The 22,278-nt window shown below is 36.1% G+C and overlaps 1 protein-coding gene across 11 annotated transcripts in view; it reads right to left on the bottom strand.

Moving 5' to 3' along the window:
* HFM1 (helicase for meiosis 1) overlaps positions 1-22,278 on the bottom strand; it is a 129,409-nt gene that overhangs the window by 27,572 nt on the left and 79,559 nt on the right. For all 11 annotated transcript variants that reach the window (XR_010842344.1, XR_010842345.1, XM_067042903.1 and 8 more), the window contains 3 exons: positions 22,056-22,190; positions 1,540-1,620; positions 1,181-1,296 (listed from right to left, as the gene is read on the bottom strand). Coding sequence is in view for 9 of the 11 variants with exons in the window: in XM_067042903.1 (XP_066899004.1) it covers positions 1,181-1,296; positions 1,540-1,620; positions 22,056-22,190 (332 nt within the window). In the remaining 2 variants the exon portion in view is untranslated. The remainder of the gene's footprint in view (positions 1-1,180; positions 1,297-1,539; positions 1,621-22,055; positions 22,191-22,278) is intronic.

The following is a 22,278-nucleotide window of genomic DNA, read 5'->3' as shown; positions in this document are numbered from 1 at the left end:
AAAGAAAGAAAGAAAAAAATGGTTATGAAGAACCTAGGGGCAGGACAGGAATAAAGACGGAGATGTGGAGAATGGACTTGAGGACACAGGGAGGGGGAAGGGTAAGCGGGGATGAAGTGAGAGAGTGGCAGGGACTTATATATACTACCAAGTGTAAAATAGATAGCTAGTGGGAAGCAGCCGCATAGCACAGGGAGATCAGCTCAGTGCTTTGTGACCACCTACGGGGTGGGATAGGGAGGGTGGGAGGGAGACTCAAGAGGGAGGAGATATGGGGATATGTATATGTATAGCTGATTCACTTTGTTATAAAGCAGAAACTAACACACTATTGTAAAGCAATTATACTCCAATAAAAATGTTAAAAAAAAAAACCTAGAAAAGAATCAGGCACTCTGCCATTTTCTTGGCTCTGTTTTGTGGCCTCATCTATTATTTTGCCATGGATATGATGACTTAGGCCTAGAGTAAGTCTGCTAGTGCCTAGCCTATCAACCAGTAGGGACTCCCATTTCTTCATCACTTGAAAGGGAGACTCTTGCTCAGTACTCATCTATGTGCATCAATCAAAATCAACTTCAGACTTTCCAGCGCAGTCCACCACAGATGGAGACACAAAAGGGCAAGAGTTTCTAGTTTCAATTGCTGAAGCAAAGCAAGCTACATATCCCTCTTCTCTGGTTTAAAAAAAAAAAGAGGCTAATGAAGCAAAGGGATGTATAACTATGCCCCTATGTGCCAAAAGTGTATTTATAGATTAATTATTAAAAACTATAGTATCTTTTCTTATAGAAACAGTATTATGAATAATAGTCATTTTCCTACTCAAGCCTTTATGTAACTCTAAAGTACTCTGCGGGGCTTCCCTGGTGGCGCAGTGGTTGAGAATCCGCCTGCCGATGCAGGAGACACGGGTTCGTGCCCTGGTCCGGGAAGATCCCACATGCCGCGGAGCAACTAAGCCCGTGAGCCATGGCCGCGAGGCCTGCGCGTCCGGAGCCTGTGCTCCGCAACGGGAGAGGCCACAACAGTGAGAGGCCCGCATACCGCAAAAAAAAAAAATAATAATAAAAAAAAAAATAAAGTACTCTGCGGATACCTACCTAATTGATACCCAGAATAAAGGGATATTCATATACATTTAATTACAGAACAAGGGATAAATGTTATTAAAACTAACCTTTAGACGTTTTACTGGAGGAAGAGATGAAATGGCATTTCTGTTTCTTAAATCAGATAAATATGAAGAAACTGCTGACTCTTTCATTTCTGACTTCTGTGCAACTCCATTTTTACCTATGAAAAGAAATTCTAGATTCTTTAAGTTAAACTTTATGTATTGTTCATAAAAAGCCAAATTTCTTCAAAATTTCTAATCTAATATTTACTTTTTAAAACTGTTAACCACAAAAGAAAGAAAATTATTTGAGTTATAAGCTGCATAATATAAATATCATACATAGATAATTAGGATATTATTATTCTTCAATGACCTTTCAATTTTTAAAACCTGAAATAAACTTGTTTTATGGAACTCACAGCAGTCATGTCCACATGTATGTTTATTTTTACAGTGATGTTTACATTCTCGGTTCCCAGGTTTTTTGCAGGCAGTCATTCCTAAATTAATATAAGAAAAGAAAGCCTCTTTTTCACTACATCTATTAATGTGACTAATTATAATTAATTTTTATCCAGCTCTGTCCTTTCTGGCAGTACAAAAAGATTATGATTTTCACACTCCCTCAAAAGTTAACCCCTTTAATATGTATTTTTAAAAAAATATTCTGATAACAATCAGTCCCTGCCCACTATGAGGCCCATCCCAGCTTTTCACAAGGAGCACTGAGTCACCTATAAGCTTCTCTTAACCTCCCTGATATAAACAGAACCAAATATCACTGAACATCAGTTAACTCCTGCTGAATGAGATAAGAATGAGGGTGGAGTTTTGAAACTTTTTTTTCTACTTTATACTTAAGCCTGAAGAACCTGGAAAGAAGGAAACCTCATGGCATTTTGATGGTACCACTGACAGCAGCTAGTAGATAGGATACCATGCATATTTAATAAATGTTAGAAATAAGTGCTTTAGGGATATAAACAAATTTGCTATATGAATTCATAGAAAGGAGAGATTGCTTCCAGCTTGACCCTTCTAAGCTAGAATTAATATATCCAAATATATAATCTATTCTTCATTTATTATATTTAAGTAGGTTTTTTTCTTGATTTTAACTCTCTGAGTAACATGGGAGAAGAGAGAGACATTTGAAGTGGTCCTTGAAGGACAGACAGGATCTGGACATGAGAAGGGGACCAGAGGAATATGTTCCAGGAAGAGAGCATAATATCCAAAGGCAGCAAACCACAGACTAAAGAAACAAATCAGTTTATTTTTGCTGGAGCACAGATTTTAAATGAATTAGAAATGTTGGAGGTAGTGAAGAGCTTTGAAAACCTTTGTAATCTTTCTTGGTCCTTTACTCTTCATTTTCAGTGTGTTGCTCAATGAACTTTTTCAAGGCATGGCACATCTAAACAATGATAATATACGTATAGCACCTAGGGGTAAATGAATAAGGCTGTTCACCATATGAGGCAACTGGTTAGATGCCTTGAGAGCTGAGCAGATCAATGTACTGGGTACTGAAAAAGTAATAAAATATCCCTGGCAGCTGGTAGCTGACAGCTGAACCATAGTGTTCCCAACTGAACATAAACAATTTCGGCAGAATATAAACAATACTCAGATAAGGCCACTCTATGATCGTAGTAGAAGACAGATATAAGACTAGTGTGTAATTATTTCTGAAAGTAGAGACAAGGATGCTGAAGAATCACAAAAATAACTAAACATCTCCCTCTTCTGGCTAACACAAATGACTACTATTTTTTTAATTCTCCCATCTCCAAGATAAGATATACCAAAATATCCAATTTCCCACGTGCTGATAGCACCCAATCTAGAATTGACCTCTGCTTCTCCCAAACCCTTCTAAGAATCACCTGGCACAAGCTGAACTCCTATAATAGGCTCCACCCAATTCCCTGAGATGACCCACAGTTCTGCAGGTGCTGTGCTCTCCTTTGCTGCAGCAAATTAAAAAATACCTAACTTTCCTCAAATACAGGTATGCTCCTAGTGATCCTTCTCTGAAAGGTTTCAACGTTATACTTTACAAGGTATGTCACGGCTTACTGGTTGAGAAGTTTTGCCCCAGTTCATGATCTCTGTTTTCCTTGAATCCAGTCCTACCATGCTACAATTTATCTATATGCTGTTGCTTAATTAATCCTCCCAAAATTCAACTCTGATCAGATCATTTGCCCACTTAGAAACGTTAGTTACTTCCTGCTGCCAACAAAATTAATTCCACATTTAAGGTCCTCCACAATGTAATTCTAGCCTCCCTTCTAGCACCCTTATTAACCCTACATCCAAAAGAATACATTCACTTGCCATTAGTGTTCAAATAGTCCCAAGCCTTTCTATGACTGTACCTTTGATATTACCTCTTGTCTTAGAAGACCCTTTGTCTACCAGAAGCCTATCTATCAGCTTTCAAGACCAACTCAAACGGCACGTCTATCATGGAGATCTATACTGATCACCTAAATTGGAAGTGATTTCTCTCTCCTTCAAGCCTTTATGGCATTTTCTTTGCCCCTCTCACCTACTGTATGCTGCTTTATATTTAATGTATTTACATGAAAAACACAGTGGTGAAGTACAGGGGACCCTAAGCTAGAGTAAGAAAACATGAGTTCTAATATGGATTGTTCTCTGTTAAAAACAACAACAGGGATTAAAAATAATACTACCGGGCTTCCCTGGTGGTGCAGTGGTTGAGAGTCCGCCTGCCGATGCAGGGGACGCGGGTTCGTGCCCCGGTCCGGGAGGATCCCGCGTGCCGCGGAGCGGCTGGGCCCATGAGCCATGGCAGCTGGGCCTGCGCGTCCGGAGCCTGTGCTCTGAAATGGGAGAGGCCACAACAGAGAGAGGCCCGCATACCGCAAAAAAAAAATAAAAATTAAAATTAAAAATAAATTAAAAATAATACTACCTGTTTTGGACTTCCCTGGTGGTGCAGTGGTTAAGAATCCGCCTGCCAATGCAGGGGACACGGGTTTGAGCCCTGGGCTGGAAAAATCCCACATGCTGCGGAGCAGCTAAGCCCGTGCGCCACAACTACTGAGCCCGTGTGCTGCAACTACTGAAGCCTGTGCACCTAGAGCCCGTGCTCCACAACAAGAGAAGCCACCGCCCGCGCACCGCAACAAAGAGTAGCCTCCACTCGCCCCAACTAGAGAAAGCCCGCGAGCAGAAATGAAGACCCAAAGCAGCCAAAAATAAATAAATAAATAAATTTATTTATTTAAAAAAAAAAACTACCTGTTTAGTTACCTCAGAGGTAAAAAGATAAAATGAAATTACGTATGTGATAGCATTTTAAAATTAAGTAATAAACTAATATATTAGTATATTATCTCTACTGTTACATTAATTAAAGATTATACAAGTAAATATAAAATTGTTCTGAGTGCTATGAAGGAGAGGGGCACAATGCTATATAACAGGGGGAATGGTCCTGGTCGGGGATGTCTTGAAAGACTTTCTTAAGGAAGTGATAATTGGACTGAGGACTGAAAAAAGAATGGCATTAACAAGGCAAAGGGGTAGGAGAAAGAAAGGGATAGCATATTAAAAAGCTTTAAACAAGAGAAAGCATGGCACGTGGAGAAATTAAAAGAAGGTCAATGTGGCTGATGCTCAGAAAATGAGAGTGCATGAGATGAGACTATAGTGGTAGAAAGATCAGCCTATATTCCTAGGGAAACAGCTCCACCATGGCACCCTGGTGATTGCATGTCTCCACCTAGGCAAGACTCAGTTAGTTACAGAATGCCCTCTGATCCTCCCTGGGACATGTCAACATAGGCAGTCTTGCGAGGAACTGTTAAAGGCTATTTCTCATCTTCCTCCTTAGCATGTAGGAAGTTGCCTATCCTGAATAAGGCTGCCATGAGGCAGTTTCTCATCTGTCTCCTGGTTCTAATAAGGCATAGGACTTTCCACCTTGACCCTTTCAGGTACAGCTGTAGGCTATAAAGTTGCTTAGCTGCAGCCTAGAGTTGACTCCTCAAAAACAAAGCAACCCATCATTCTCGTCATCTGGTCCCTCCAGTTCAGTGTCATCCTCTGGGATTATGGATGCATGCAGCTGATACCATGCTGATCATGTTTTGCTGTCTGTGTAAGTAATAAACTGTCTAAATATATTTGGGTCTCTTGTGTCCTTACCAGTCAATCCTATGGAGGTGAGGCAAGACTACATAGCAGCTGGCACCCCACTGCTATTTAGGAACTGATTGACTAAGTGATAGTATGGAAACTTGTAGGGGATGTTAATGATGTGGATCTTTTATTCTAAGAGCTATGGGGAGCCACTGAAGTGTTTTAACCAAAGAAGGGACATAACTGAATTTGCATTTTGAAAAAAGCAATCTATGGAGTGTAGTATGGAGAACAGATTTGAGAGAGGACAGAGTAAATGCAAGAAAACTAGTTAAGAGGCTACTGTAGGAGAATGGATTTGAGAGAGGACGGAGCAGATTAAAGAAAATTACAGTAACAGTGTAGAGTGGTAGTATTAGTAGATTTAAAGAGAATGGACTAATTTGAGAGATACATAGAAGGTAAAAATATTTTTAATGCAGAATCAAGTGGAGTGCTTTTCTTTCTTGAGCAACATATTATTTTCCCTGAAGTTTTACTGCCTTCCTTTTAGTCTAGCTATATCTACCTAAAATTTCTTTAGTTCATTCAATATTTCAAAGATAAAGGCAACTATATGAAAACACCTCACCCATTTACTCCCCCAATATATATCTCCTTTCTTGAGCCCTCCATCTTCCTCCCAATGCAATCTAGGCCTGTGCTATAGTTGTCATCCTGGAACCTCCTTTCATTAAGCTTCTGGGATGAATCCACTATTGCTGGATTCTTTGGCTTTTTCTTTATTGGTTAACTGCTTTGTTTGACTGTGCTTATCCTAGAACAACTGCCTGAGAAAGAATGTATGAGAGTTAAACTTTCTGAATCCTTGAATGTATTAAGATGTCTTTATTTTACTTTCACATTTAATTAATAGTTTTCTTGGGTATAGAACATGGGGTTGGAAATCATTTTCCCCCTGGATTTTTAAGTCCACTGTCTTCTACCATCCAGTGTTGTTGATAAAAACATTAAAACTACTTCAATTTTTGTTCCTTGGAAGCATTTATGATTTTCTCTCTATCTATGATGTTCTGAAACGTTGCTTCCTTTGTAGATCTACTTTCATTCATCCTAACCAGCACTAAGTAAGCCTTTTTGATATGCAGATATATATCTCACTTTAAGTCTAGTGAATCTTCTCAAATTATTTATTCTGATTTGTTTGTTCTGTCTTTCTGGAACTTTATTAGTCAGGTATCAGACCCCAGATTGCCCTCTTGTCTCATGTTTTCTGTCTCCTTGTCTTTTTGCTTCCATTCAGATTATACTTATTTTATTTTCTGGCCCTCCAGCTAAGCTATTTTTTTTTTTTTTGAATCATAATTTTTACTTCCCTGTGCTCACTCTTCTTCTTTAATTGTTCTCTTTTTCACAGCATGCTATTCTGTTTTATGGTTTCAATTTAGTCTTTAATTTCTCTGATGTTACTGATTAGTTTATATTACATTTTATTACATCTCTGAATTATCCTGTTGTTCTTTCATCCACTTTCTGTTTACTTATTTTGGGCTTTCTTTCACATGTTCCAAATTTTCCTCAAATGTCTCTTCATCCTTGGTTGTCTGCCTATAGAGCAGTCCTATTATATCTCCACAGATGAGAAAATTAATTCATAAAGAGGTTAAGTAACATGTTCAAAACTATGAAATAATAAGTAGCAAATTTGAGATTCTAATTCAGGTGGTCTAATTCCAGAGCCTGATCTCTCAACCACCCTGCTTTACTAATTATACTAGCTGCCTTAGTTCTCCCCATATAATGCATTTAATTTAATTAGGGAAGGAATCTACTGTTTGTGGGGTGGGAAGAATAGGAGGAAACGCCTTGAAGGTTGTTGTTTTGAAGTAAGTGATAAGGAGTCACTTTGTCCCCTATCCAACAATTTCTAATAGATGAACTTCTAAACATTACCACAAGATGGTGCACAATGAATATACACATTTGTTCCCAGTGGTGGAAACTAACTAGGATCTGGAAATCTAATTATAGAGATTCTGGGGACACCCCAAAATTTCAAGGCAGTGTTGGCAAGTCTTGCTAGGAATTAGAACTATATACATGCTTGTTTACAGAATACTAGCATACGGCTATTACTACCTAAGTGACAAAAACTTCTACTATATTTCCGTTAGAAACGATACTTAGAAAATATAAGTGCTCCTTCACCCCAACTCCACTCCCTAGGTCCTGAAAACTGTCTGAATTTGTCTTATTAACAAACACAAGTTTACAGAGATTGTCAATTGGAAAAAACAGGTTCTGGGAGAAAACTGACCTAAACTGTACACTTAGGTATAAAATTAACAGATCCCATACTCCATCACTATCATAATCTGAAATGCACATATTTTCTTAGTTCTGTCACATAATATATTAATTTACATGGTTTTAAAGTTCCAGTTTCCAAGTATTTAAAGCAAAATAAATCATTAATGTGAACTAGAAATGTATTTGAAGTAAATACTTAAAATTACTTTAATAGGATCCATAATGACCAGTGGGGTAAGGGTCAGTTGCTTAAAAAAAAATCCAGAAAAAAACAAATTAAAAATAGGAGGCATTACTGACACAGCTTCACATCCTAACTATAAATTCAAATAATGTGGTCTATGCATAAGTTACTGGAATTAATATTTTTTTAAAGAATATTACTTTTTATTTTGCAGTTCCTGATATATGCTAATCATATTTATGCACTTTATAATTTTACTTTTTAAATGAGAAAGCAAATCTCCTTTCAATGTTTTTGTCAAATATTACACTATCATTTTGTTATTTATCAAGAAAGGATAGCACTAATGAATTGGAGTCCTTGATTTTGCAATTTAATGCATGTATACACCAAAGAGTACAAAGAAAAGCAGATTGCCTTTTGACTAGTATTTAAATGTGCACACTTCCAAAGTGCTCGGGCACTGGTTTTATCCTTGCATTCTTCACGTACATCAAATTTTCACACTCAAAATGGCATAGCAAATGCAGATGAACTTATTAATATCAAATAAATTTTCTTCAAAGTAAACAAAGCCCAACTTCTTATTGAGAATGCATTTAAAGGATAAGTTTAAATGCTAAAAATAAAAGTTAAAAAAAACTTTTACAACTAAAAAGGTGTATTTTTCACACTGCCTAATCTTAAAAATAGCAAAAATATTTTTCCAAAAATTTTATCTCTTGGACTATAACTGTGAGAGACTAAAAAAAAATTTTTTGAAAGAGTTGTAGGAAGCATAAAAAATTTCTAATTATATTTGTACTCTAAGGTGCATACTTCTGTTTTTAAATATGGTCCTACAATTTGACAATATAAAATATTAAAATATTTGTTGAACCTACAAGCACATTTGGAAACAATCATTTAGCAACTATATTCTCTGAACTAAATATCAGTTTTTATCATTTAATAAAATGGTCTGACAAGAGGTCAGAAAAACTGAAATTTGTATTGTTTTGAAAAGGCTGTTGTCACAACCTAAGTAGGGTAAATCTATGACCCCTTCATTGTGTAAGTTACTGAGAAAGAAAGTGCAGATAGTGTATGTATGTTATGTATAAAGGTATAATTATATACCTTTATTTGGGGATACTTGAATTTGCATATAAGAACTGAATTATATAATCATAATGTTCATAAGATTTGGGATGGTTGTATATATAATATATGTATGTGAAGGGGGTATGTGTATAATAAAACATTTGCCTGATAGGAAGCATCTTTTATCTGTTTTCCACAGGGTTATGCTGAAAATGTGGGGGACTTTTGCTCTCATAAAAGTCTCATGCTAGTAGGAAGTATAGTAAACATCCTAATTTTCACTACAGTTGGAAGCAACAGAAACAATTCAAGCTATTTAAAAAAAACCCATGTGGTGGGTGGTGGAAATGTATTACATGAACATAGCTATCTCACAGAATCCAAAAGCAGCAATGCAGCTAGGCATCTCGAGGGACTGAAACCAAGAAATGGAAAGTCATCAGAACTTCAGCTCTGGCCTTCTCACCTTTGCTTTTTTCTATACCTCTGCTTTAGTCTTCTCTTACATGGTCCAGCTATCTTTGATTATTTCTGTACATGGTAAAGGATGGCCACCGACAGTTCTGATTTTATATTCAAAGTGCAGTGCTAATTCTAAATTGTCTTTCTTAAACTGAGGTATTTCTTTTCTTCTAGGAATTTGGACTTTGAACTGAATGAAAGAAGGTCACCCTGGTTCCTGATAATTTTGCTGTCAGAAAAATAGTGGCTAAAACGGGGGTCCGAGGAGAATGCAGTACAAACAAGACAAAACAACTTACTTCTGTGATGTGGCAGTCAGTTCTAAGAAAAAGGGAGTCATTGAAAGATAGGCAGAAACCTTCTTCCTTTTTTATATCTAAACATGTACACCATGAGATTTCTAATTTTCCTGTAGTGTGGTCTTTCATATCTTTTGCTACTGTATTACGAGATATTTGAGATTTCTAATGCTATTGTAAATGGTATTTTCAGAATTATGATTTCTATCATTTTTTTGCTGATAAGTAGTAATACAACAGTTGTTTAAATTTTTTAATTGAAATAGAATTCATACCACAAAGACCTTTTTAAAGTACATGATTCAGTGGGTTTTTAGTATATTTCCAAGGTCGTACAACCATCATAATTACCTAATTCCAGAACACTGTCATCACCACAAAAAGAAATCATGAACCCACTAGTAGTCACTCCTCATTTCTTCCTACCCTTTGCCCCTGGAATCACTAATCTACTTCCTGTCATTATGTATATGCCTATCCTAGACATTCACATAAATGGAATCATACAATATCTGATCTTTTGTGACTGGCTTCTCTCATTAGCATAATGTTTTCAAGGTTCATCCATTTGTAGCATGTATCAGTAGTTTATTCATCTTTATGGCTGAATAATATTCCATTGAATGAATATACCAGATTTTACTTATCTATTAGTTGATGGATATTTGGGTTGTTTCTACTTTTTGGCTGTTATGAATAATGCTGCTATAAACATTCATGTACAAGTTTTTGTATGAATATTTTTCAATTTGTTTGGATATATACCTAGAGGAGGAATTCCTGGGTAATTCTATGTTTAACTTCTTGAGGAACTGACAAAATGTTTTCCAAAGCAGCTGCACAATTTCATATCCCCACTACCAAAGCATGAGGGTTTCAATTTCTCTGCATCTTTGCCAACACTTGTTACTGTCCATCTTTTTTATTAAAGCCATCCTACTGGGTGATACCACACTGTGGTTTTGATTTGAATTTCTGTATTGATTAATGATGTTGGACATCTTTTCATGTTGTATATTGGCCATTTGTAGCTCTTCTTTGAAAAATGTCTACTTAAATTCTTTGACCAGTTTTAATTGGGTTGTTGAGTTGTAAGATTTCTTTATATATACTAGATTCTAGTCCTTTATTAGATATATGATTTGCAAATATTTTCTCATCTTGTGGGTTGTCTTTCACTTTCTTGATAGTGTCAGTTGAAGCACAAAAATTTTTAACCTTGATAAAGTCCAATTCATCTGTTTTTCTTTCTTTGGTTGCTTGAGCTTCAGAAGTCATATCTAATAAACTACTGACTAATCCAATGTCAAGAAAATATACACCCATGTGCTCTTCTAAGAGTTTTACAGTTTTAATTCTTATCTTTAGGTCATTGATCCACTTTGAGAAAATTTTTATATACAGTATGAAGTAGAGGTTCAAACTAATTCAACTGGCTATCCAGATGCCCAGCCCTATTTGTTGAAATACTATCCTTTCCCCACTGAATTGTTTTGGCATCTTTGTTCAAAATCAATTGGCCATTGATGTATGGATTTATTTCTGTACTTTCAATTATATTCTATTGATCTATATGTATATTAGTATGCCAGTACAACACTGCCTTGATTACTGTAGTTTTATAGTAAGTTTTGAAATCAGGAATTGTGAGTCTCCATGTTTGTTCTTTTTTTAAAAGATTGATTTGGCTATTTTGAGTCCCTTACATTTGCATATGAATTTTAGAATCAGCTTGTGAATTTCTGCCAAAAAAAAAAGCTGTAATTTTGATAGGGACTGTATTGAATCTGTGAATTAATTTGGGAAATGTTGCCACCTTAATGATATTCAGACTTCCAACCCATGAACATGGCATATCTTTCCATTTATTTAGGTCTTCTTTGATTTCTTACAATGGTGTTTTGAAGTTTGCAGTGTTCACATCTTGCACTTATTTTGTTAAATTTATTAAGTATTTTATTCTTTTTTGATGTTACTGTACAATTTTTAATATTGACTCTTTATCCAGTGGTTTCTAAATTTATATATTAATTCTAATAGTGTGTCCATAGAGTCTTTTATATTTTCTAGGTACATAATCATGTTGCTTTCAAGTAATGACAGTTTATTTCTTTCTTCCTAATCCTTATCCCTTATATTTCTTTTTCTATATAATTGTACTGACTAGGACTTCTCGCACAATGTTGAAAAGAAGTACTGAATAGTAAAAGAGAACATTCATCATTCTCCATTTAAATAGGAAAGTTTAAAAATATTTCACTATTGTGTATGACATTTGCTATATATTTTTAATGAAAAATTAACATTGAATTTTTGACATCTATCAAGAGGATCACAAGTTTTTTTTCCTTTTTTTCTTTGCCTTGTTAATGTAAGGATTATATTGATCCATATGCATATCCATATTTGGATAGCATTTGCTATCCAAATGCTAAGGCTCTCTTGCATGTATGGAATAAGCCATACTTAATTGTGCTATATTATGCTTTTAAAATATGTGGCTGGATTCCACTTGCTAATATTTTGTTAAGAACATTTGGATTTATATTCATGAATAGACTGATGAATAATTTCTCTTTCTTTTAATGTCCTTGTCAGGATTTGAAATCAAAGTCATGCTGGCCTTCAAAAAAAATTAAAACATTAGAAAATATTCTTTCTTTTTTTCTGGAAAAGTTTGGGTAAGCTTGATGTTATTTCTTCCTAAATATTTGGGAAATTTTACCAGTGAAGTTATCCAAGCCTCAGGGTTTCTTTATGGAAATATTTTTTTTAATTGCTTCAAGTTCATTATTAGTGTTAAGACTACTCAGATTTCTTATTTCTTCTGTCAGTTTTGGTAAGATTTCTCCTCAAGGTATTTGTTCCTTTTTATCCAAATGATGTCAAATTTATTGGTATAAAGTTATTCATAATATCTTGTTGGGGTCTTTTTTATGCCTGTAGGATCTGTAATTATATCACCTTTTTCATTCTTGATATTTTTTTAAAATTAGTTAATTAGTTTTATTTAGTTTGGGGTGCATTGGGTCTTCATTGCTGCATGCAGGCCCCCTCCAGCTGTGGCAAGTGGGGGCCACTCCTCACCGCAGTGCGCAGGCCTCTCACTGCAGTGGCCTCTCCCCTTGCGGAGCACGGGCTCCAGGCACGCAGGCTTCAGTAGTTGTGGCACACAGCTCAGCAGTTGTGCCTCACAGGCTCTAGAGCGCAGGCTCAGCAGTTGTGGCACATGGGTCCAGTTGCTCTGCGGCACGGGGGATCCTCCCGGACCACAGCCTGAACCCATGTTCCCTGCATTGGCAGGCGGAGTCTTAACCACCGTGCCACCAGGGAAGTCTGATATTGTTAATTCATGTTTTATCTCTTCTTTATCAGTCTTGGTAGGGACTTCTTAAATTTATTCATCTTTTCAAAGAACCAAGTCCAATAAATTTGGCTGATAAATTTAGCAGTAATAATTAATTCCTTCAGTTATTTTTTTTCTCAAAATGTCTCTATTTCACTTTCATTTTTGAAGGATATTTTTCACTGCACATGGAAATCTAGGCTGGCAACATTCTGAAGCTATTATTCGATTATCTTCTGGTTTCCATCATCACTACTGAGAAGTTAGCTGTCAGTTTCACTGTTGCCCTTTGAGGGTAGTGTGTGCTTTTTCTGTGTTTACTTTTTAAGATTTTCAGCAGTTCTGCTATACTGTGTCCCAGTGTGGTTTTCTATGTACTTGTCTCTGCTTGGGTTTGCTGAAATTCTGAATTCTGTGAGTTGATGTCTTTCATTATTTTGGAATGTTCTCAGCCATCGTCTCTTTAAATATTGTATTTGTCCCATTCTTTCTCTACACTGCTTCTCAGACTTTACACATATGTTAGCACTTTGAGTATTATGCTCTTTTCTTTTCTTTCTGTTCTCTTATCTCTGGGCTTCCATTTAGATATTTTCTATTGATATGTCTAACAGTTCACAAATCCTGTGTTTGGCCATATCCAATCTATTATTAAACCTACCCAAAGAGTTCTTCACTTCAGATATTTTATTTTTCAGTTCTAGGAAGTTCACTTAAATCTCTATATGGATTCCAATTTTCTGGTTAAAATTTCCATAATTTCATTCATTTTGTCTTTTTTTCCCTCTATTTTCTTGAAAATATTAATCATAGTTGTTTTACAATCTTTAAATGACAACTCCACCATTTGAATCATCAAAGTTGCTTCATTTTCTTATATAGTTAATTATGAGTCATATGGCCCTTCCTCTTTGCAGGTCTCATAATTTTTTATTGTATGGCAGACATCATATCTACAGATTCCAGATTATGTTATATTCCACCAGAGAGGGTTTCTTTTTTTCTCTGTCAGGCAAACATGGTGAGTAGCTGATCATATAAAATTCTTTGTAAGGCATGGCTTACCCGGCCTTTTAATTAAGAGCCTATGGATCCTTGACTCCTCAGCCCTGGAATGGCTCTCCCTCTCTGGAATTTTAGTCCCTTTAGTTTGCTTTCATAGATGTCCTAAAAACTGCAATTTTTATAACTTATGTAGACTTTTATAATTGCTGCTATCAGAGCATTGGCCTGCCCCAAATTACTGCATCCTACCCAGAAGTGGAAGCTCCTCTGAATTCTTTAAAGAGGAGGATGAGTGCTCCTCGGCTCACAGAGTAGTTCTGTATGTCCTCTTTTGCCATCATTCACTGCAATTACTGTTTATGTCCTCTTTTGCCATCATTCACTGCAATTACTGTTTATTATAACTACCTATACTATTAAGAGAATGTGACTGTTTAGATTACTTTGGTAGGTAGCTGCTGCTCTCACATTCCCCAGTACCTTTTAATTGCTCCCTTTACTGGGCTTTTCACAAAGCAGTGAAAATAGAACCAAGTGAATAACGAAGCTGTATGGTAGACTGCCTATGCCTCAAGTATTAACAACATTTAGTGTTTGTTTTGTAGATTTGGCTATGGAACAATGCAAATGTTTTACATTACTATCAATCAGAATTAATTCTTAAAAACTATTCTAACAACAGAAAATAAAATAAAATAAATAAAATAGTACATGCGTATCCAGTTGGTGGGATACCCACACACAGAAGATCTATTCCAAGTGATGTTAAAACACAGTAATTTGATTACACATGCCTAGTGAGATATAGTCTAAGAATAAAAATATTTACCATAAAAACCTTAAACTATTTTAATTAATGACATTAAGAGTGCACTTTGGGGAATTCCATGGCAGTCCAGTGGTTAGGATTCTGTGCTTCCACAGCAGGGGGCATGGGTTCGATCCCTGGTCAGGGAACTAAGATCCCACAAGCTGCACAGTGTGACCAAAAAAAAAAAAAAAAGTGCACTTTGGTGTTGTTGTCCTGAGACTTTGTTGTGTGTATAATGTACGATAAAGAAAATTAGTGGGGAGACCTTCAAGATGGCAGAGGAGTAAGACGTGGAGATCACCTTCCTCCCAACAAATACATCAGAAATACAACTACATGTGGAAAAACTCTCACAGAACACCTACTGAACGCTGGCAGAATCTCAGACTCCCAAAAGGCAAGAAACTCCCCATGAACCTGGCCATGTGGCTGACAGGGTCTTGGTGCCTCAGCTGGGTGTCAGGCCTGTGTCTCTGAGGAGGGAGAGCCGAGTTCAGGACTTTAATCCACCAGAGACCTCTCGGCTCCACGTAATATCAAACGGCGAAAGGTCTCTATCTCAACACTAAGACATAGCTCCAATCAACAACCAGCGATCTACAGTGCTGGACACCCTATGCCAAACAACTATCAAGACAGGAACACAACCCCATGCATTAGCAGAAAGGCTACCTAAAATAATAATAAGGTCACAAACACCCCAAAACACAACACCGGATGCAGTCCTGCCTACCAGAAAGACAAGATCCAGCCTCATCCACTAGAACACAGGCACTAGTCCCTTTCACCAGGAAGCCTGCACAACCCACTGAACCAACCTTAGCCACTGGGGGCAGACACCAAAAACAATGGGAACTACAAACCTGCAGACTGCAAACAGGAGACCACAAACACAGTAAGTTAAGCAAAATGAGAAGACAGAGAAACACACAGTAGATGAAGGAGCAAGGTAAAAATGCACCAGACCAAACAAGTGAAGAGGAAATAGGCAGTCTACCTGAAAAAGAATTCACAGTAATGATAGTAAAGATGATCCAAAATCTTGAAAATAGAATGGAGAAAATAACAAAGATCTAGAAGAACTAAAGAGCAAACAAACAATGATGAACAGCACAATAAATGAAATTAAAAATTCTCTAGAAGGAATCAATAACAGAATAACTGAGGCAGAACGGATAAGTGACCTGGAAGATAAAATAGTGGAAATCACTACCACAGAGCAAAAAAAAAGGAAAAAGAATGAAAAGAATTGAGAACAGTCTCAGAGACCTCTGGGACAACATTAAATGCACCAACATTCAAATTATAGGGTCCCAGAAGAAGAATAGAAAAGGAAAGGGACCGAGAAAATATTTGAAGAGATTATAGTTGAAAAATTCCCTAATATGGGAAAGGAAATAGTCAATCAAGTCCAGGCAGCACAGAGAGTCCCACACAGGATAAATCCAAGGAGAAACATGCCAAGACACACATTAATCAACTATCAAAAATTAAATACAAAGAACAAATATTAAAAGCAGCAAGGGGAAAACAACAAATAATATACAAGGGAATACCCAAGAGCTAATCTTTCAGTAGAAACTCTGCAAGCCAGATGGGAGTGGCAAGACATATTTAAAGTGATGAAAGGGAAAAACCTACAACCAAGATTACTCTACCCAGCAAGGATCTCATACAGATTTGATGGAGAAATTAAAACCTTTACAGACAAGCAAAAGCTGACAGAGTTCAGCACCACCAAACCAGCTCTACAACAAATGCTAAAGGAACTTCTCTAGGCAGGAAACACAAGAGAAGGAAAAGACATGCAATAACAAACCCAAAACAAATGGTAATAGGAACATACATATTGATGACTACCTTAAATGTAAATGGATTAAATGTTCCAACCAAAAGACACAGACTGGCTGAACAGATACAAAGACAAGACCCATATATATACAGTCTACAAGAGACCCATTTCAGACCTAGGGATACATACAGACTGAAAGTGAGGAGATGGAAAAAGCTATTCCATGCAAAAGGAAATCAAAAGAAAGCTGGAGTAGCAATATTCATATCAGACAAAATAGACTTTAAAATAAAGACTATTACAAGAGACAAAGAAGGACACTACATAATGATAAAGGGATCAATCCAAGAAGAAGATATAACAATTGTAAATATTTACGCACCCAACACAGAAGCACCTCAATACATAAGGCAAATGCTAACAGCCATAAAAGGGGAAATCAACAGTAACACAATCATAGTAGGGGGCTTTAACACCCCACTTTCACCAATGGACAGATCATCCAAAATGAAAATAAATAAGGAAACACAAGCTTTAAATGATACATTAGACAGGATGTACTAAATTGATAATTATAGGACATTCCATGCAAAAACAACAGAATACACGTTCTTTTCAAGTGCTCATGAAATATTCCCCAGGATAGACCATATCTTGGGTCACAAATCACTTGGTAAAGTTAAGAAAACTGAAATCATACCAAGTATCTTTTCCGACCACAACGCTATGAGACTAGATATCAATTACAGGAAAAAACTGGTAAAAAATAGAAACACATGGAGGCTAAACTATACGCTACTTAATAACCAAGAGATCACTGAAGAAATCAAAGAGGAAATCATAAATAACTAGAAACAAATGACAATGAAAACATGACAACCCAAAACCTATGGGATGCAGCAAAAGCAGTTCTAAGAGGGAAATTTATAGCAATAAAATCCTACCTCAGGAAACAAGAAATAACTCAAATAAACAACCTAACCTTACACCTAAAGCAATTAGAAGAAGAAGAACAAAAAAATTCCCAAAGTGAGGAGAAAAGAAATCATAAAGATCAGATCAGAAATAAATGAAAGCGAAATGAAGGAAACAATAGCAAAGATCAATAAAACTAAAAGCTGGTTCTTTGAGAAGATAAACAAAATTGATAAACCATTAGCCAGATTCATCAAGAAAAAAAAAGGGAGAAGTCTCAAATCAATAGAACCAGAAATGAAAAAGAAGTAACAACTGACACTGCAGAAATACAAAGGATCAAGAGAGATTACTACAAGCAACTATATGCCAATAAAATGGACAAACTGGAAAATATGGACAAATTCTTAGAAAAGCACAACCTTCTGAGACTAACCCAGGAAGAAATAGAAAATATAAACAGACCAATCACAAGCACTGAAATTGAGACTGTAATCAAAAATATTCCAACAAACAAAAGCTCAAGACCAGATGGCTTCACAGGAGAATTATATCAAACATTTAGAGAAGAGTTAACACCTATCCTTCTCAAACTCTTCCAAAATATAGCAGAGAGGGAAAACTCCCAAACTCATTCTATAAGGCCATCATCACCCTGATACTAAAACCAGACAAAGATGTCACAAAGAAAGAAAACTAGGGCTTCCGTGGTGGCACAGTGGTTGAGAGTCCACCTGCTGATGCAGGGGACACGGGTTCATGTTCTGGTCCGTGAGGATCCCACATGCTGCAGAGTGGCTGGGACTGTGGACCATGGCCGCTGAGCCTGTGCATCCAGAGCCTGTGCTCCGCCATGGGAGAGGCCACAAAAAAAAAAAAAAAAAAGAAAAAAAAGAAAGAAAACTACAGGCCAATTTCACTGATGAACATAGATGCAAAAATCCTCCACAAAATACTAGCAAACAAAAGCCAACAGCACATTAAAAGGATCACACACCATGGTCAAGTGGAGTTTATCGCAGGAATGCAAGGATTCTTTAATATATGCAAATCAATCAATGTGATAGACCATATTAACAAATTGAAGGAGAAAAACCATATGATCATCTCAATAGATGCAGAAAAAGCTTTTCACAAAATTCAACACCCATTTATGATAAAAACCCACTCAAAAGTCGGCATAGAGGGAACTTTCCTCTACATAATAAAGGCCATATACGACAAACCCACAGCAAACATTGTTCTCAATGGTGAAAAACTGAAAACATTTCCTCTAAGATCAGGAACAAGACAAAGTTGTCCACTCTCACCACTATTATTCAACATAGTTTTGGAAGTTTTAGCAACAGCATTCAAAGTGAAAAAGAAATAAAAGGAATCCAAATCAGAAAAGAAGAAGTAAAGCTGTCACTGTTTGCAATGACATGATACTATACATAGAGAATCCTAAAGATGCTACCAGAAAACGACTAGAGCTAATCAATGAATTTGGTAAACTAGAAGGATACAAAATTAATGCCCAGAAATCTCTTGCATTCCTATACACTAATGATGAAAAATCTGAAAGAGAAATTAAGGAAACACTCCCATTTACCATTGCAACAAAAGAATAAAATACCTAGGAATAAACCTAAGGAGACAAAAGACCTGTATGCAGAAAACTATAAGACACTGATAAAAGAAATTAAAGATAATACAAACAGATGTAGAGATACACCATGTTCTTGGGTTGGAAGAATCAACATTGTGAAAATGACTATACTGCCCAAAGCAATCTACAGATTCAATGCAATCCCTATCAAACTACCACTGGCATTTTTCACAGAACTACAAGAAAAAATTTCACAATTTGTATGGAAACACAAAAGACCCCGAATAGCCAAAGCAATCTTGAGAAAGAAAAACGGAGTTGGAGGAATCAGGTTCCCTGACTTCAGACTATACTACAAAGCTACAGTAAGCAAGACAGTATAGTACTGGCACAAAAACAGAAATATAGATCAACGGAACAGGATAGAATGCTCAGAGATAAACCCACGCACATACAGTCACCTCATTTTTAATAAAGGAGGCAAGAATATACAGTAAAGACAGCCTCTTCAATAAGTGGTGCTGGGAAAACTGGACCACTACATGTAAAAGAATGAAATTAGAACACTCCCTAACACCATACACAAAAATAAACTCAAAATGGATTAAAGACCTAAATGTAAGACCTGACACTATAAAACTCTTAGAGGAAAAGATAGGCAGAACACTCTATGACATAAATCACAGCAAGATCCTTTTTGACCCACCTCCTAGAGAAATGGAAATAAAAACAAAAATAAACAAATGGGACCTAATGAAACTTAAAAGCTTGTGCACAGCAAAGGAAACCATAAACAAGACGAAAAGACAACCCTCAGAATGGGAGAAAATATTTCCAAATGAAGCAACTGAGAAAAGACTAATTTCCAAAATTTACAAGCAGCTCATGCAGCTCGATGTCAAAAAAACAAACAACCCAATCCAAAAATGGGCAGAAGGCCTAAATAGACATTTCTCCAAAGAAGACTTACAGGTTGCCTACAAACACATGAAAGGATGCTTCACATCACTAATCATTAGAGAAATGCAAATCAAAACTGCAATGAGGTGTCACCTCACACCAGTCAGAATGGCCATCATCAAAAAATAAATGCTGGAGAGGGTGTGGAGAAAAGGGAACACTCTTGAACTGTTGGTGGGAATGTAAATTGATACAGTCACTATGGAGAACAGTATAGAGGTTCCTTAAAAAGCTAAAAATAGAAATACCATACGACCCAGGAATCCCACTACTGGGCATATATACCCTGAAAAAAACATAATTCAAGAAGAGTCATGTACCACAATGTTCATTGCAGCTCTATTTAGAATAGTCAGGACATGGAAGCAACCTAAGTGTCCACCACAGATGAATGGATTAAGAAGATATGGCATATATATACAATGGAATATTACTCAGCCATAAAAAGAAATGAAATTGAGTTATTGGTAGTAAGGTGGATGGACCTAGAGACTGTCATACAGAGTGAAGTAAGTCAGAAAGAGAAAAATAAATACTGTATGCTAACACATATATATGGAATGTAAAAAAAAAAAAAAAAAGGTCCTAAAGAACCTAGGGTCAGGATAGGAATAAACACACAAACGTAGAGAATGGACTTGAGGACACAGGAAGTGGGAGTGGTAAGCTGGGACAAAGTGAGAGAGTGACATGTACTTAGATACAATAAATGTAAAATAGATAGCTAGTGGGAAGCAGCCGCATAGCACAGGGAGATCAGTTCGGTGCTTTTTGACCATCTAGAGGGGTGTGATAGGGAGGGTGGGAGGGAGACACAACAGGGAGGAGATATGGGGATATATGTATATGTATAGCTGACTCACTTTGTTATAAAGCAGAAACTAACACACCATTGTAAAGCAATTATACTCCAATAAAGATGTTAAAAAAAATGAAAAATAGTGACATTCTATCATTTTTGCAGTTATTGCAAAACAAATCTCTCAGCATGGCAGAAAGGAGATACATATTATTGAGTACAGATCATTTAGTTTAAGGATAAATACTATAGCCCTGAATTTGATTTGGACATTTAACTCTGAATCAATTATGTATTTTATCTTTAAAAAGAAAAAAAATCACATATTTCCTAAATCTGTGCATGGAAAAGGCAAGAGATAATAATCAGTCAATGGCAATGAGGTCTTCAAGCACACAGAAAACTATTTATCATGAAAAGAAACCAGGTATCTTTGGAAAAAAGGCTTATTATAGGTCTGGGTCTGGAATTATAAAAGGTAAGCCTAGAACATCATATCACCTCACACAGCAAGGAAGTTGTCAAGACTACTAGGGACATAGCAAAAGGATTCAGGAGCCAATCTGGTATATCTAGATGGTATCAAGATGATATATCTACAACATTTATGAGTAATCAGCGGTTTGAACATTAACTCAATATTGGATAATTATTAGTTACTATTAGCTTTTTATGTCTAAGAGTAATGCAGTATTTTTTTTCTTAAATCCTTACCATTTACAAATATATACTGAAACATTTACAGAGGAAATAATATATCTGATTTTCTTCAAAAAATACAAGGGGGAATCTAAACAGAGGTATAGATGAAACTATATTAGCCCTGAGTTGATAATTGTTTAAGGTGGGTGATGAGTACATGTAGGTTCAATATACACTCTTTCTACTTTCGTCTTTATTTGAATGTCCCATAATTTTTTAAAAAAATGTTTGTCACCTGCTTTGCCTTATCAAATCCATTAATTCTTGTACATCACTTGCTCTCCCCCTGACATGGCCATAAGAATGGAGTGGGTATGAAAAGGGGGCAATGCATATAAAAAACTAGTCAAATAATTCTTTGCTCCAAAAATCACCCCAATTTTGACAAATATTAACACTAAGAATTCCTACTGTACATTATTAATGCAATTATTAGAAAGTCTAAACATCTAATTCCAGAGTATCCACAATCTGAATGAAGCAGTACTATACTGATGATATTATCCTCAGCCATATCTTTGCTTTAATGCAAAACAGTACTAAATACAGCTATTTACCTTTACTGGGCCCTGCCATTGAATGTTTAAAATGGGACATCTCTGTTTCTGGTTTTTTTCGCATAATTATTTGATTTCCAAATCTCTTGGGTCCTAAGTAAAAGACTGTAAATTTCTGCTGTATATCAAGTCCAACTGAAAAAAGAAAAAAATAGCACACAAATGCTTATTTAAGTCATATAAATACACATGAGACCATTTATTTGTTTTTATACCTGTTATA

This window comes from Kogia breviceps, chromosome 1, assembly GCF_026419965.1.
Source record: "Kogia breviceps isolate mKogBre1 chromosome 1, mKogBre1 haplotype 1, whole genome shotgun sequence".
NCBI classification, from domain to species: Eukaryota; Metazoa; Chordata; class Mammalia; order Artiodactyla; family Physeteridae; genus Kogia; species Kogia breviceps.
Note: the sequence above shows the minus strand (reverse complement) of the source record. Positions and strands in the feature narration are given on the sequence as shown.